The sequence below is a fragment of the Penaeus chinensis genome, chromosome 38, assembly GCF_019202785.1.
Source record: "Penaeus chinensis breed Huanghai No. 1 chromosome 38, ASM1920278v2, whole genome shotgun sequence".
Taxonomy (NCBI): Eukaryota; Metazoa; Arthropoda; class Malacostraca; order Decapoda; family Penaeidae; genus Penaeus; species Penaeus chinensis.
Window position 1 is genome coordinate 15,226,029 of NC_061856.1, and position 13,804 is coordinate 15,239,832.

General features: G+C 36.0%; 1 protein-coding gene across 9 annotated transcripts in view; it reads right to left on the reverse strand.

The window, feature by feature from the left end:
- Window positions 1-263: 263 nt before the first annotated feature.
- The window catches only part of LOC125046077 (wiskott-Aldrich syndrome protein family member 2-like), a 44,599-nt gene continuing 31,058 nt past the window's right edge, over window positions 264-13,804 (reverse strand). For 4 of the 9 annotated variants that reach the window (XM_047643703.1, XM_047643704.1, XM_047643705.1 and 1 more), the window contains 6 exons: window positions 13,700-13,801; window positions 8,613-8,781; window positions 8,108-8,301; window positions 7,422-7,703; window positions 6,374-6,476; window positions 264-4,821 (listed from right to left, as the gene is read on the reverse strand). In XM_047643703.1, the coding sequence (XP_047499659.1) occupies window positions 4,652-4,821; window positions 6,374-6,476; window positions 7,422-7,703; window positions 8,108-8,301; window positions 8,613-8,781; window positions 13,700-13,801 (1,020 nt within the window). In that variant the 3' untranslated portion in view covers window positions 264-4,651. The remainder of the gene's footprint in view (window positions 4,822-6,373; window positions 6,477-7,421; window positions 7,704-8,107; window positions 8,302-8,612; window positions 8,782-13,699; window positions 13,802-13,804) is intronic. The other 5 variants (XM_047643709.1, XM_047643706.1, XM_047643707.1 and 2 more) reach the window with 4 other exon arrangements.

Consider the following 13,804-nt stretch of genomic DNA (forward strand, 5'->3'; position numbering starts at 1 on the left):
CTATCAAAATACTTCAGTACTGATATCATGAGTGTACCTATTTTATCTCGCATGGTAGATTCAACCATTAATATTTTAGTGTACAGTTTGAATCAAAACTTTCTCAGACTACAAATCTCTCCAGTTTCAGACCATAAATGAACAATTTCCTAAAATGACACAAAGAGCAGCAGACCATATACACTGACCATATTATTATGTTCTAAAACAGTTTCCACCTTATCATATTATTTTACAGAAAGCAAGGAAAATTAAGTAGCGGAATCATCACAATTTTATTAAGAAGAAAACCTCTTACATACATCTGCGCCTTGAAGCATGATGTGGAGCATTGTGGAGGGAAGGATACTAGAGCATTTGATAAGAAAGGTCATAAGATGCCAAACCTAACTGGTAATCTACTTCACATGAATAACAGAGGATAAATGAAATATACAATGGAAAGATACTGAAAGCTGAAAAGGAGAGGCAGAAAGAAACCTAGCTTTGAAAATACTAGTTCCATACAGGTTGTGTATAAAGAGAGGCAAGAGCATCTAGTTTAGTACACAGGAAATTTGTTTCATACAGCTGGAGTGTTAGACCATGTGTCGAGTAGTACTTAATTCATTAAGTAAGGCATGGAATGGGTTAACATTAAACTGGTAGGGCTAAATCTGCCAGAAAAAAAAAGAGAAACTTGTTCATGCTGTAAAATTTAGGTTAAAACCCATGTACAAATATAACTTCAAACAAGACCAATTATGAAAGACACCTAAAGTTTGATACTCAGTTGCACAACCTACATGAACAAGCTCAATGTGGTGCCACATTTTGAAGCCACAAAATTAAATTTATAAGCTTGCATCTTTACCGACTGTTTGACCCTATGATAGCACCACATGCATAATAAAGTATTTAGGATTTGAATTGGTTGGCATAATAAGGATATGAAAGAAAACCTGGGCCTTATTCTGATACACTTTTTCTATAAGAACATGTGACAAAAATTATACATTACATTATATATTTTCACATCAGCCTTGATCAAAATCATTTCAGTAGCTAAGCTTTCACTAGACAGATATTTTTATTTTCCGATATATAAAATGTCCTCAAAAGGGAAATACAAGATATGTCCCTGAATGGACCAGCAACACTTACACAGATATATCACCATTTTCTTATTACAATTCATGCAGACCCAGTAAATATTCACAACAAAGTGATGAATCATTTTTATCTATGTTGATAAAACTGAAAATGCGACGTTGATAAATTTGACAAGTAATATTCATTCCACAAGTGCATATTTATTTTTATCCATATAGCTTGGCAGTCTTTAGCCAGTAATAAGACCATTTTAATAATAAATGAAACTTTCCTCCGACTGAAGACCTCACTTTCCTATGCGATAACCATTTTTCACCCAAAATAAGCTTTTTACATTCAACCTTTGAAAATATGAATATAATGCTTATTTCCACTACTTCTATTGACTTACATCATAATGTGTTGATCCCATACAGATGCGATTTCACCAATTATCCTTGTGACCAATGCAGCAGATGTTGTGAACAGTGATTAGTGTCGACTTGTACCATCTACTGTCTGAGCAAAAGCTATGTACAGATACAATAAGGAACACATGCAACTTCTACAGCTCATGGGATGTGCACCACAAAGACTACCCACTCAGCATCTTTATTTACTTCTCAAAGTATAGTCACTCTTTGTGTACCTAAAAATAATTGAGGGGGGAAAAAAAAAAAAAAAATTATAATAATAATAATAATAATAATAATAAAAAGAAAAAAAACACATACTATGATATAATCATGGAAATATCTGTCCCAGCAGTAGGAAGGAGAACTGCACTACTTCACATACTGCAATATAACAAATAAAGATTCTTAACCAAATCATTAACATTTGAACATTGAATGAAGACCATTCTTCAAAGAAATCAATATACAAAATCCCTTATTAAGAATATATAAGTTTGCATATACATTCATAAAATACAGACCATTCTATGTATCAATCATGCTGTCTATGGCATAACTCACCTATTTTAAGATGTTTGAAATGCCGTGATGAAATAGAAATGGATAATGTACACTTAAATTTCATCAGGAAAAGAATGATAAATATAGTTCAGAAGAGATTAAATATCTAAAACACAAATTCAATATTACTTCTACTCAGGGAAACTTTTAGCTGTGCCTGTTTAAAAAAAAAGAAACTCTATAAACCTTCCTAATATGTTATATATTTGTTAAGTTTAAACCTCTTCAACGGTTTAAAAAGCCCCAAAGCATAAATTCACTGGGTGTATATATTGCAAATAATATTGTTCATGAGACTCAAGTGAATACATTTTGCGATAAAACAAAAATGGTTAGCAACAAACTTCCCATCAGAACATCAACCTTCATTGCAACAATCACAGATTACTGAAGTTCAGTTCAGTTGACTTTCTGCAAACCATATTTTGGCCATAACACTTGAGTACAAAATGACTAGTCTACTATACCTTATGCTTAGAAGAATTCAGGAAAAAACATTTCCTTGCAGTTTTTGCTTAATAATTTCAACGTCATCCTCCATCCTAAAAAAGCCTACTAGTATTGCTACATAAAAGGCATACAAAGATCTCATTGACTTCTTTCATAGGTAACTCTTGTTATTCATATCAAAAGCTTTGCTACCATCAACACACAATATTGACCAGAACTATCAGCACAGACAAGTAATCCTGAAAACTGAATGGAGGAAACTGCAGTTGGCAATTCTAACCAAGCACATAAATGAAATAATTTTCAACTTAAAACCCCACTTTAAACATAACAATAATCAAAAATACAATTTCATTGTGCATCCTTGCAGGAAACTGTTCATAACATTTAACCAAGTTTTTTGTTACGTTTTGTAATTTCATCCACAGATATTATACACAGAACGACACACACCCCCAACTTAATGGTCATTCCACTGACTCCCCAACTTCAAGAAAGGTAAGATATTAAATGACGTATATAAATCAAAGCATCTTTATACATAGAGAATGACAATCTAGAGGCTGAATTACTTGCATTACATATATTTGTGAGTAAAGGCTGTCTCATCTACCTATTCTGATAAAATCAAGGTAAGAGAGTTCTGAGTAACCTTGTTTGTGGGTAGCTTACAACTTCATATATGCTTAATGAAGGAATCTGTTCAAATAATCTTAAAGAATTATGATTTTATATCATCATCAAAACTTTTTATCCTGTTATATCCATACATATCATCACTCATTTTAACTCAAAATCAATTATAATCATAAACCTGAGAAGATAAATATGTGCGTATTGAAAGGTACATATGGGAAAAGTTATACAACAGTAAATACATTGTAAATTATAAATAATAACAAAAAAAATATAAAAAGCATAAATCAAAAACATATATAACCCTACATTATCTAGAAATTGTGCGTTACTTCCCACACTGACAAGCAACCGAAACATAACCTAAAAGACCTTTTAATGAATCTCAGCCCATAACAAAAGTCCGTTGAACAAAATGACAGCTGATGCACCCCAATATTGCTTTGGCCAATGTGTTCCTTTCTCCAAGCACCCTAATCATGAGTATTCATAATTCTCATACAGTTATAAAACAGCTACTTTTCTCATTACATGGGATACAATGAACTAACTTATTTTAATGTAGATGGCCAAATATCCAATACAAGTGGCAGTTACCATGAAAATATGAATATATATGTACATATATATAGTAATAATGTTTTCATCTTTGGAATTAAACTTAATATAACTCAGAAAATTTACACAACAAAGCACAATAGCAGTGACAGAAAATGGGCTGGTAGTGTATCACATGAATAAAGCCTTGACATAAAATGGAAATATATTACAAGCTTCTATTAAAAAAAAGAAGGATAACAAAAACAAGTAAAAGAAAAAACATTTACAATATACTGTGACTTCCAGAATATTTTCCAGTATGGTTGGAAGTTTACAGCAACTATTTTGTATTTGCTAATCATAATTACACTAACTTTAGGCAACAAATTTATTTCTCTTACAAAAAAAGGGAAAAAAGTAAAGTTTAGCCAATTAGGAAAAGTGGTGTGATGCTTGCGAGTTACATTTCATATCCTGATATAGTTTCAACTGCTATTAAGAACAACTGAATTGATAATTATTCCATCTGAACATTTCCTAGTGTCTGTGCTACCAGCTATTCAGATGACAAACTCCTCAACTTCAAAGCATAAAATACAGCCTTTGTGTATTCATGTCTCAGTAAGTATCAACAGTTCAGTACATAATAATGACTTAAATAAGTATAGTATATAATGATATTTGAAATATGAAAATAACTATTTATGTACTGAACAGATCACTTGCATATGGCCTTAAAGAAGGAGAAGCCTCACATCACATCACATATCTGAGCTAAATTCCCAGCTTCAGCAACATTTCCACGGGCTCATGACCCAGAGCTGCGTGACAGGAGTCTCACTGTTGCTGGAATACACTTAAAAGCCATTCCTCACTTTTGACTAAAAGACATTTTCAATTTGCAATTCCACCGTGACAGATAAGTGGCAATAGCCATATGATAAATGATATTGAGATGATGGTGACCTGTCACAGAACTATGCGCTTGTCTCATCCCATTCGTCGCTGTCCGACTCACTGTCTGAGGAGGATTCACTGTCGCTGACCTCAAAGGCAAATCTTCTCTGAAGGATTGAGGCAACATCCACACTGTCCGGATCTTCCTTCGGCTTTGTCTTGACATCATCAACCTTCCGTAGCTTGATGCCTGAAATAAAAAAGAAAACATTATCACTGAGCCAAAAAAGGAATAAAAATAACCATGTAAGTTATCATGGATGACATATTCTGTATTTACATTTCATAGATCATGCAGGAAGATTTCCTAAAGACATAATGCACAGTATATATGTGAAACAATGATACAAAAAAGAAAGGGGAGAATGAGGCAACAATAGAGAAAACAATGCAAGAGAAAGAGACAAAATGAGAAAGGAAAAGAGGAATCTATGAAGATGGCAAGCTAACATGAGGAATATTTGTATATGATTATTGTTCAGTTAACATAGTAAACATCTCTCTTCTGGGTTTCGGGATGACCCTATTATAATCTTATAAATGTACACTGTGATCATCTTTGGCCTCAACAAACACATAATGGCACTGACAAAATATGTTTCTCAACACTGTTGTCCACACTGTACACAGTGTTTTCCTACCATAGCATCAATATGGTAGTGTTTTACCATTCACATTCAAAGGAAATTAACCTCTTACTGCCGGGCACACCTATAGCTGTCATGAAAAACCAACACATCATGATGGGTTCGGCTATAGGCATCACGACATGCTAGAGTGGGTCGAGCAAGAAGTTCCGCTACGCGTAGCGGACTCCCCGGCCCAACAGCTGGATGGTTGCCAGAAGTTACCAAATCAGTGATGCCTAGAGATGTCTGGTACTTTTACTGTAGAGTTAAACTTTCAATGCCCTGTTGCAATGATGATGTGCTATGTGTCTTTGGTTTCTATCCTTAGTACCATTCTCTTGTTAACACTTAAGGTTTAGAAATCTTTTGTAATACAAATCTATTAGTATTTCTGGATTCCTCATAATTTAACATAAGGTTTGATTACTCTTTTAACCTAATGACATCAGGAAAATGTAGTGTTCACTGTAGTATCACTTTATGAAATGCCTCTACATATAGATGGCTCAGCAAGTGCTTAGCCACAGAGAGATCAATTAATAGACCTTGTGATCTTATCTAATTTCACCTCTATCTGTTTTATCTTTTCTTTTGTTTTTACTAACATCAATATCAATGTTGTTATTATAATTATAGTCTCTATAATTATTATAATATTATTGGACATTACCAAAAGCAATATGAGAATTTTTTTTTTTCATAAAATCAAGGAAATCGGTATGTGTGGTGAGGTAGCAAGTTCTAGTAACTGGCTCATTATTAACTAAGTACTTGTGGAACCCATCTCTATGTAAAGACAATTAATAAACTAAAACTAAAATTAAACTAAACTGTTTAATCTAATTCTTCTACTACATCCAAAAAGTAATTTCACAGCTGCAACAGGGCCTAGGCCACTATGAATACAGCCCAGGAGAAGGCTTTCGGATCGGGAAACCACCCGGCAGTATTGGGTTAAAAAAATAATAATAATATTCTGCATAACGTTAACTTTAGTCCCAGGAAATAATAATTCTAGAAAAGTATATGATGTATTTATAAAATAAAAATAATGAAATTATTATATATACATTTTGACTTCAATAACCTGAGAGTTTTTTCTTATATACTAACCTTCTCTAATTGCCTTAAGTAGATCACTTCGACCATCTGTTTCAACTGGAGGTAACACTTTCTTCTCCACTTTCTTAGGTTTAGCTAAGACAGTCTGTGGTTGCTGGAAAGTATAACAATTTGCATTATGCAAAAAAAAAAAGAATATTTCTTGCAATAAAGTCAGTGCAAATAATATCTGCCACAGTAAAAACTTCAATCATACAACACTTCAATCATCTAAAAGTTAAATTCTATAGATTATAGACACATGTCAAAATACTGCAAATTTATATCTATATACCTATATTTATATATCTGTATAAAAATATCTATATGTATACTTGTCTATATCTATCTCTCTCTTTCCTTCGCCATTTCTATCTCTACTTCTATCTTTATCTCTACTTCTATCTTTTATCTTTATAGCATCTCAATCTGTATCTATAACATCTCTGTCTCTATCATTATCAAATACCACTATCACTATCTGTATCTCTTTATCTTTTTTGTATGTTTTATCAGAGCTGCAAAAAATATTTTCCTTTCTGGGAACCTGGGAAACAGGACAAAAATTTTCTGTTAGGTAAAAGTATTGTATACAATAGTTCTACCAATAGTATGTAAAAAAAATTTGAAGGGCTCCTAATTTATTGGGTCTGGAGAAAGTTTCCAATAAAATATTGTATTTGGTTGTTGTTGGATCTTTTGTATTTTTGGCAAAGATGGACTATGCAAAAAAGTAAACAAAAATCAAATAAATTTGTGATTAGGTATTAGCTTTGATGCATTCTACAACCTGAGGACATTAAACTTACACTTGTATGAACTTTCGTTCTGTTGTGAAAAAATCAAGAAACAATTTTTGTAATTGCATAGAACAGTTGTTTTTTATCAAGTATTGCTGAAAATTTTCTGCCAAGCCAAAAAAAATTCTGGGAATCTAGTTCCCGGGTTCCGATACTTTTTGCAGCTCCGTGTTTTATATTAACAGCCAATAGTATATAGAAGCTTATATACTGGGACATACATTTATAAAATTTCCTTTCTACAACCAAAGAGTTCTTACTTGTTTTATAACACCATTAGGCATTGGAGGTGGAAGAGGTGCTCCAGGAGCATTCCCATTCGGAACAGGTGGAGGAGGTGGAGGGGGTGGTGGAGGTCCACCTTCCTGGATAACAGGTATTGGAGGAGGAGGTGGAGGAGAAGGAGGTGGAGGCTCAGCATCACCAGCCTTGTCTGGAGTGGGTGGCGGAGGTGGGAGGTCATGCTCGTGGGGCTGAACGTGTCGCCCGGGTCCTGGTGACATGGATGGCCCTCTAGACAGACCAGGATGAGACACCTGCTGCTAAAGATAGATAAGGAATTTATCAGAAATTGCTAGTAAATGCTACAATTAGAAAAGTAATGCCACCCCAGATGGTAAACTTCAAGAATAATTAAGGTAATGTAGGTCCTTCCAGCAACTGATACTAATTGCTTTTACAAGTGAAATCACTTTAACCCAATGGCGACGGGTCACGCCTATAGGCGTCATAACAATACGCTCAAAATGTGGCGTGCGCCCCGAGGCAATGCTTCGGCTTGATGTACCGAATTCACGTGCTCAAAGTCGGGGCGTTGCCGTGGTTCGCCAGAGCGTAGTTTTTTTTAGTTTTCTATAACCGTCGCCAATGGGTTAATAAGTGGGTAATATGAAAATGAATCAATTTTCATAGTAGAAAGAAAGAATAAAAAATTTGTGATCCCTACCTGTGGCCCTGGTGGAGGTGGAGGAGGAGGTAGACACTCTCTGCCCTGTGAGGGGCCACGTAAGCGTGTTGGGGTGCCACTGTGGGAACCTCCTGGTGGTGTAGGTGTATTGTTGCCACTCGGGGGTGCAGGTGGTGGCTGTAGGGGCCTGTTTGAAGGTGGTCGCTGTGATGAACTTCGACTAGGTGTACTGCCTGCAAAGACCATTTCCCTTTCCTTGAACTCTCCAATCACATTCAAACAAGTAAATCACTTCAACTATATTGACTACAAAAATCATCTACAAACTTAAAAGTTATTTAAAATAGGAAGTTTAGACAAACAATTTAACACACAAAAGAGCAGGATTTGGTATAAAATTTATGCTATTAGAAAAATTAATCAGATTATTAACATAAAACAGTTCAAGAAAATAAAACCAAAAATCTGAAATTTAACCTAAACTTCTGAGCTGTCCTCAGAGACAGTCTATCAGAAGTCAACTTAAATGAAGAGAGATCCTAACCCTGTGATCCAGCTCCATCTGGCGTATAGGGAGGTGGTGGGTACCCTGAATACTGATCCTGGTAGGGAGGTGGGTATCCAGAGTGATCTGAAGCTGGGACAGTCTGAGCCATCTCCTGGGTCGGGGAATATGCGTGGGGGTGGGAGTTTGTCCCATACACAACCTCCTGCTTCGAGAGAGAAATAAGTTGCAAAATGCCTCACCTAATATGTTACTTACACACACAAAAAGTAGGATATCTACAAGAATTATAGTATCCAAAGTGTGCATATGCCTGTGAATATGCCTGGATACACATAGGAGGGGAGGGAGTGTGTGTGTGTGTGAGTTGGGGAGACATATAGATATGGGTGTACATTCATGCACTAGCATTTATGAATGTAGAAATGCGTTCGGTTATTTGTGTGTGGATTTTGGTGTGTGGATTTTGGTGTGTGGATTTTGGTGTGTGGATTTTGGTGTGTGGATTTTGGTGTGTGGATTTTGGTGTGTGGATTTTGGTGTGTGGATTTTGGTGTGTGGATTTTGGTGTGTGGATTTTGGTGTGTGGATTTTGGTGTGTGGATTTTGGTGTGTGGATTTTGGTGTGTGGATTTTGGTGTGTGGATTTTGGTGTGTGGATATTGGTGTGTGGATTTTGGTGTGTGGATATTGGTGTGTGGATTTTGGTGTGTGGATATTGGTGTGTGGATTTTGGTGTGTGGATATTGGTGTGTGGATTTTGGTGTGTGGATATTGGTGTGTGGATTTTGGTGTGTGGATATTGGTGTGTGGATTTTGGTGTGTGGATATTGGTGTGTGGATTTTGGTGTGTGGATATTGGTGTGTGGATTTTGGTGTGTGGATTTCGGTGTGTTGATGTGGATGTGTAGATACATTAGTTGATATTGTGATAGCAGGTATTCATGTAGGGAGGAATTTGAACTAAACTAAAAAACTTTTTTCCTGCACAAGTTATTTTTTTATTTATCTTTTTTACTGTGGACTTGGTAAATGATTGCATTTTTTTTTTTTTTAATATAGAAATGCTTGAATTGGAAGATTTCTTGGAGAAGTCTTTAACTCTGAAAGGATGAAATACAGAAACTGTTTTTTCCCATTATGTGTGCACATTGTATAGGACTGAACAAAATTCACACTGATTTAAAAGAAGAGGGCAAAACCATTTAAAATTCCATAAATAGTAAGCTTCCCCAGTCATTAAAATAACTGAGAGCTTTTGAATGGCCAATTTGTAAAACTGTGCAAGTGGGTGGGCAAATTATAGTGCTGTGCAACAAAGATTCCATGCAAGTGATAGGTATAGGTGTAAATGTAGATGCAGGTGTAAGTGTAGATGTAGTAGATGAAGATCTAGATGTAGATATAGTAGGTGGTGTAGTTAGTGTAGTTAGTGTAGTAGGTGTAGTAAGTGTAGTAAGTGTAGTAGATGTAGATGTAAGTGTAGATGTAGATGTAAGTGTAGATGTAGATGTAAGTGTAGATGTAGATGTAAGTGTAGATGTAAGTGTAGATGTAAGTGTAGTAGGTGTAGTAGGTGTAGTAGGTGTAGTAGGTGTAGTAGGTGTAGTAGATGTAGTAGATGTAGTAGATGTAGTAGATGTAGATGTAGTAGATGTAGTAGATGTAGTAGATGTAGTAGATGTAGATGTAGATGTAGATGTAGATGTAGATGTAGATGTAGTAGATGTAGTAGGTGTAGTAGGTGTAGGTGTAGGTGTAGGTGTAGTAGGTGTAGGTGTAGTAGGTGTAGGTGTAGTAGGTGTAGGTGTAGTAGGTGTAGGTGTAGTAGGTGTAGGTGTAGTAGGTGTAGGTGTAGTAGGTGTAGGTGTAGGTGTAGGTGTAGTAGGTGTAGGTGTAGTAGGTGTAGGTGTAGTAGGTGTAGGTGTAGTAGGTGTAGGTGTAGTAGGTGTAGGTGTAGTAGGTGTAGGTGTAGGTGTAGTAGGTGTAGGTGTAGGTGTAGGTGTAGTAGGTGTAGGTGTAGGTGTAGTAGGTGTAGGTGTAGTAGGTGTAGGTGTAGTAGGTGTAGGTGTAGTAGGTGTAGGTGTAGTAGGTGTAGGTGTAGTAGGTGTAGGTGTAGTAGGTGTAGGTGTAGTAGGTGTAGGTGTAGTAGGTGTAGGTGTAGTAGGTGTAGGTGTAGTAGGTGTAGGTGTAGGTGCAGTAGGTGTAGGTGTAGGTGCAGTAGGTGTAGGTGTAGGTGTAGGTGTAGGTGTAGGTGTAGTAGGTGTAGTAGGTGTAGTAGGTGTAGTAGGTGTGGTAGGTGTAGGTGTAGTAGGTGTAGGTGTAGTAGGTGTAGGTGTAGGTGCAGTAGGTGTAGGTGTAGGTGTAGGTGTAGTAGGTGTAGTAGGTGTAGGTGTAGTAGGTGTAGGTGTATTAGTAGGTATAATAGGTTTAGGTGTAGTAGGAGTACGTATAGTAGATGTAGGTGTTGGTGTTGGTGTAGGTGTAGGTGTAGGTGTAGTAGGTGTAGTAGGTGTAGTTAGGCGTAGTAGGTGTAGTAGGCGTAGTAGGTGTAGTAGGTGTAGTAGGTGTAGGTGTAGTAGGTGTAGTAGGTATAGGTGCAGTAGGTGTAGGTGTAGTAGTTATAGGTGTAGTAGGTATAGGTGTAGTAGGTATAGGTGTAGTAGGTATAGGTGTAGTAGGTATAGGTGTAGTAGGTATAGGTGTAGTAGGTGTAGGTGTAGTAGGTGTAGGTGTAGTAGGTGTAGGTGTAGTAGGTGTAGGTGTAGTAGGTGTAGGTGTAGTAGGTGTAGGTGTAGTAGGTGTAGGTGTAGTAGGTGTAGGTGTAGTAGGTGTAGGTGTAGTAGGTGTAGGTGTAGTAGGTGTAGGTGTAGTAGGTGTAGGTGTAGTAGGTGTAGGTGTAGTAGGTGTAGGTGTAGTAGGTGTAGGTGTAGTAGGTGTAGGTGTAGTAGGTGTAGGTGTAGTAGGTGTAGGTGTAGTAGGTGTAGGTGTAGTAGGTGTAGGTGTAGTAGGTGTAGGTGTAATAGGTGGTGTAGCAGGTGTAGCAGGTATAGGAGTAAATGTATACATAAATTTAAGAAAAACTGGGTATAGGGGTTGTAAGTGTGAGGGTAGTAGGTGTAGGGGTAGGTGTAGCTGTACATGTAGGTGTAGGGGTAGGTGTAGCTGTACATGTAGGTGTAGGTGTAGGCATACACTGAGAGGAAAGCAGAGGTGGTGGTGTTAGTATGTAAGTATGGGATGTGTGTGGGTAAAAATTAGTATAACTGGACTTTTTTGATCACCTAACCTTTATGCTTATGTTAGTATTCAATTCTAATTTCATTTTTTTTTTTTTTGGACAATTACCATCATTCACACAGTATACATGTGAAAAATGTCCTATTCAAAAATCCCATAAACTATAGTGATAAAACTACACAAAATTGCTTTCAAATATTTGATATGCAAAACACATGCACAATCAAGCTTAAAATAAATCAATAAATTTAATTTACAAGTATAAAAAATAAACAATATGATCACATCAACATAGAATCATAGGATTATCCACTAATCACGTGTATTCACACACAATTGCCTGCATGTCTGTGTATGCTGATCCCTCAACATGGGTAACAGGGAAAAGGAACAAGGTCTTGTTCTTGTAGTGCCCTTTACAAAACTGGCCAACTGCACTCAGAAATACTCAAATTTACAGTTCACTAAACATTAATGAATCTTAAGTAGGCCATATTTATAACTTGAATGAAGAAATTTACAGCAAAAATGAGTCCTTTCTTTTGCAGAAGGGGGAAAACCTTGTAATACATGGTAAATTAAATGGTCACTTACAAAAATAATCAAAACTTTCAAAATCAACCCCTTAACATCAGATACCTTTTAAAAATGTCATGGTAATACTGACACTTCCACCCAGCATCAAGGGGATGTCCACTGCTCTTGTCAAAATCACAGCAGTTTCAGGCATTAAGGGGTTACAACTTCCAACATGAGAAGTTCATTTGCCAGTGAACTAGTAACAAAGTAAAATTCATGCAAAATATTTACAGTATATACTGTAAGCAGACCTTACATAATATGTCATACAAACAAGAAGCAAACTTAACCCAATGCCGCCAGGAAAATGTTGAGCTTGCATGCTTGCTTGCTTTTTTTTTTTTTTTTGTGAAATGTCTCTGCACATACATAGATGGCTCTGCATGTGCTTAGCCACAAAGGAGTCAATTAATAGACCTTGTGACCTTAACCAATTTCCCCTTTCCTTGAATTGGTGGAATTTTTTTTTTTTTTACTAATGCTATGAATATCGATGGTGTTATTTTTATTATAGACAAATAGACACATAATTACTATAATGTTATAAACATTAGTAACCACAATATAAGATAATGTAAAATATTTTTGAGAATCAAGGCAGTACTTGTAACTGGCTCATTGGTGACCTAGTACAAGTATTGCCATCTACGTGTAAAAATAATTAATAAAGTAAACTCACAGTGGGCATAGCATGTGCGTATATTCTATGCCCGGCAGCATTGGGTGTATAAAAAAAAAAAACATAACCTTATAACATATAGCATTAGTAATCAAAGCTAAGTAGATAGATAAGGTGCACATTACTAACAAAATGCATGCACTGAGGTACATAAGTGTACATTTTCTATAAACAAAAATCTACAATTTATTTTCTTGGTACTCATTTGGAGTTAAGTATGATTCAAGTTATAATAACCGTCACTATCCACCCTATCACATCATGCAAAGAACCCTAAAACTTCTTATCTAATCAAATTGATATGCAAGAGTCACATAATTCTGCTTTTAGCATAAATGTCCCCATCTCGAAAGGGTAGTTGAGAGAACCATGCAATGTGTTTTTCAATAATAACCAACTTGAGCAGAAAAACAGTGCTTTACAGGACATGCAAGACTGCAAACTTGGATTAACACATTCCTCTTACCTTGGTTAATTATAAAAAAAAAACATATATATATTTTTACAAATAAAATCCATAATAGGACATGCATGCAAAACAGATCGACCAGATCTTACTTTTCACTTAAAAGATTCATGACATACCATTACAGACTACAAGTGCACTGATTGCAATTGTGAAACATACCCCAGTTTGTGCATTCACATAATGACCACGAAGCTCTATACTATTTGGTCGCAATGGTCGTCCATCTGCTGTGCTCATTCCTAATGACTGGTCATACATATTCTG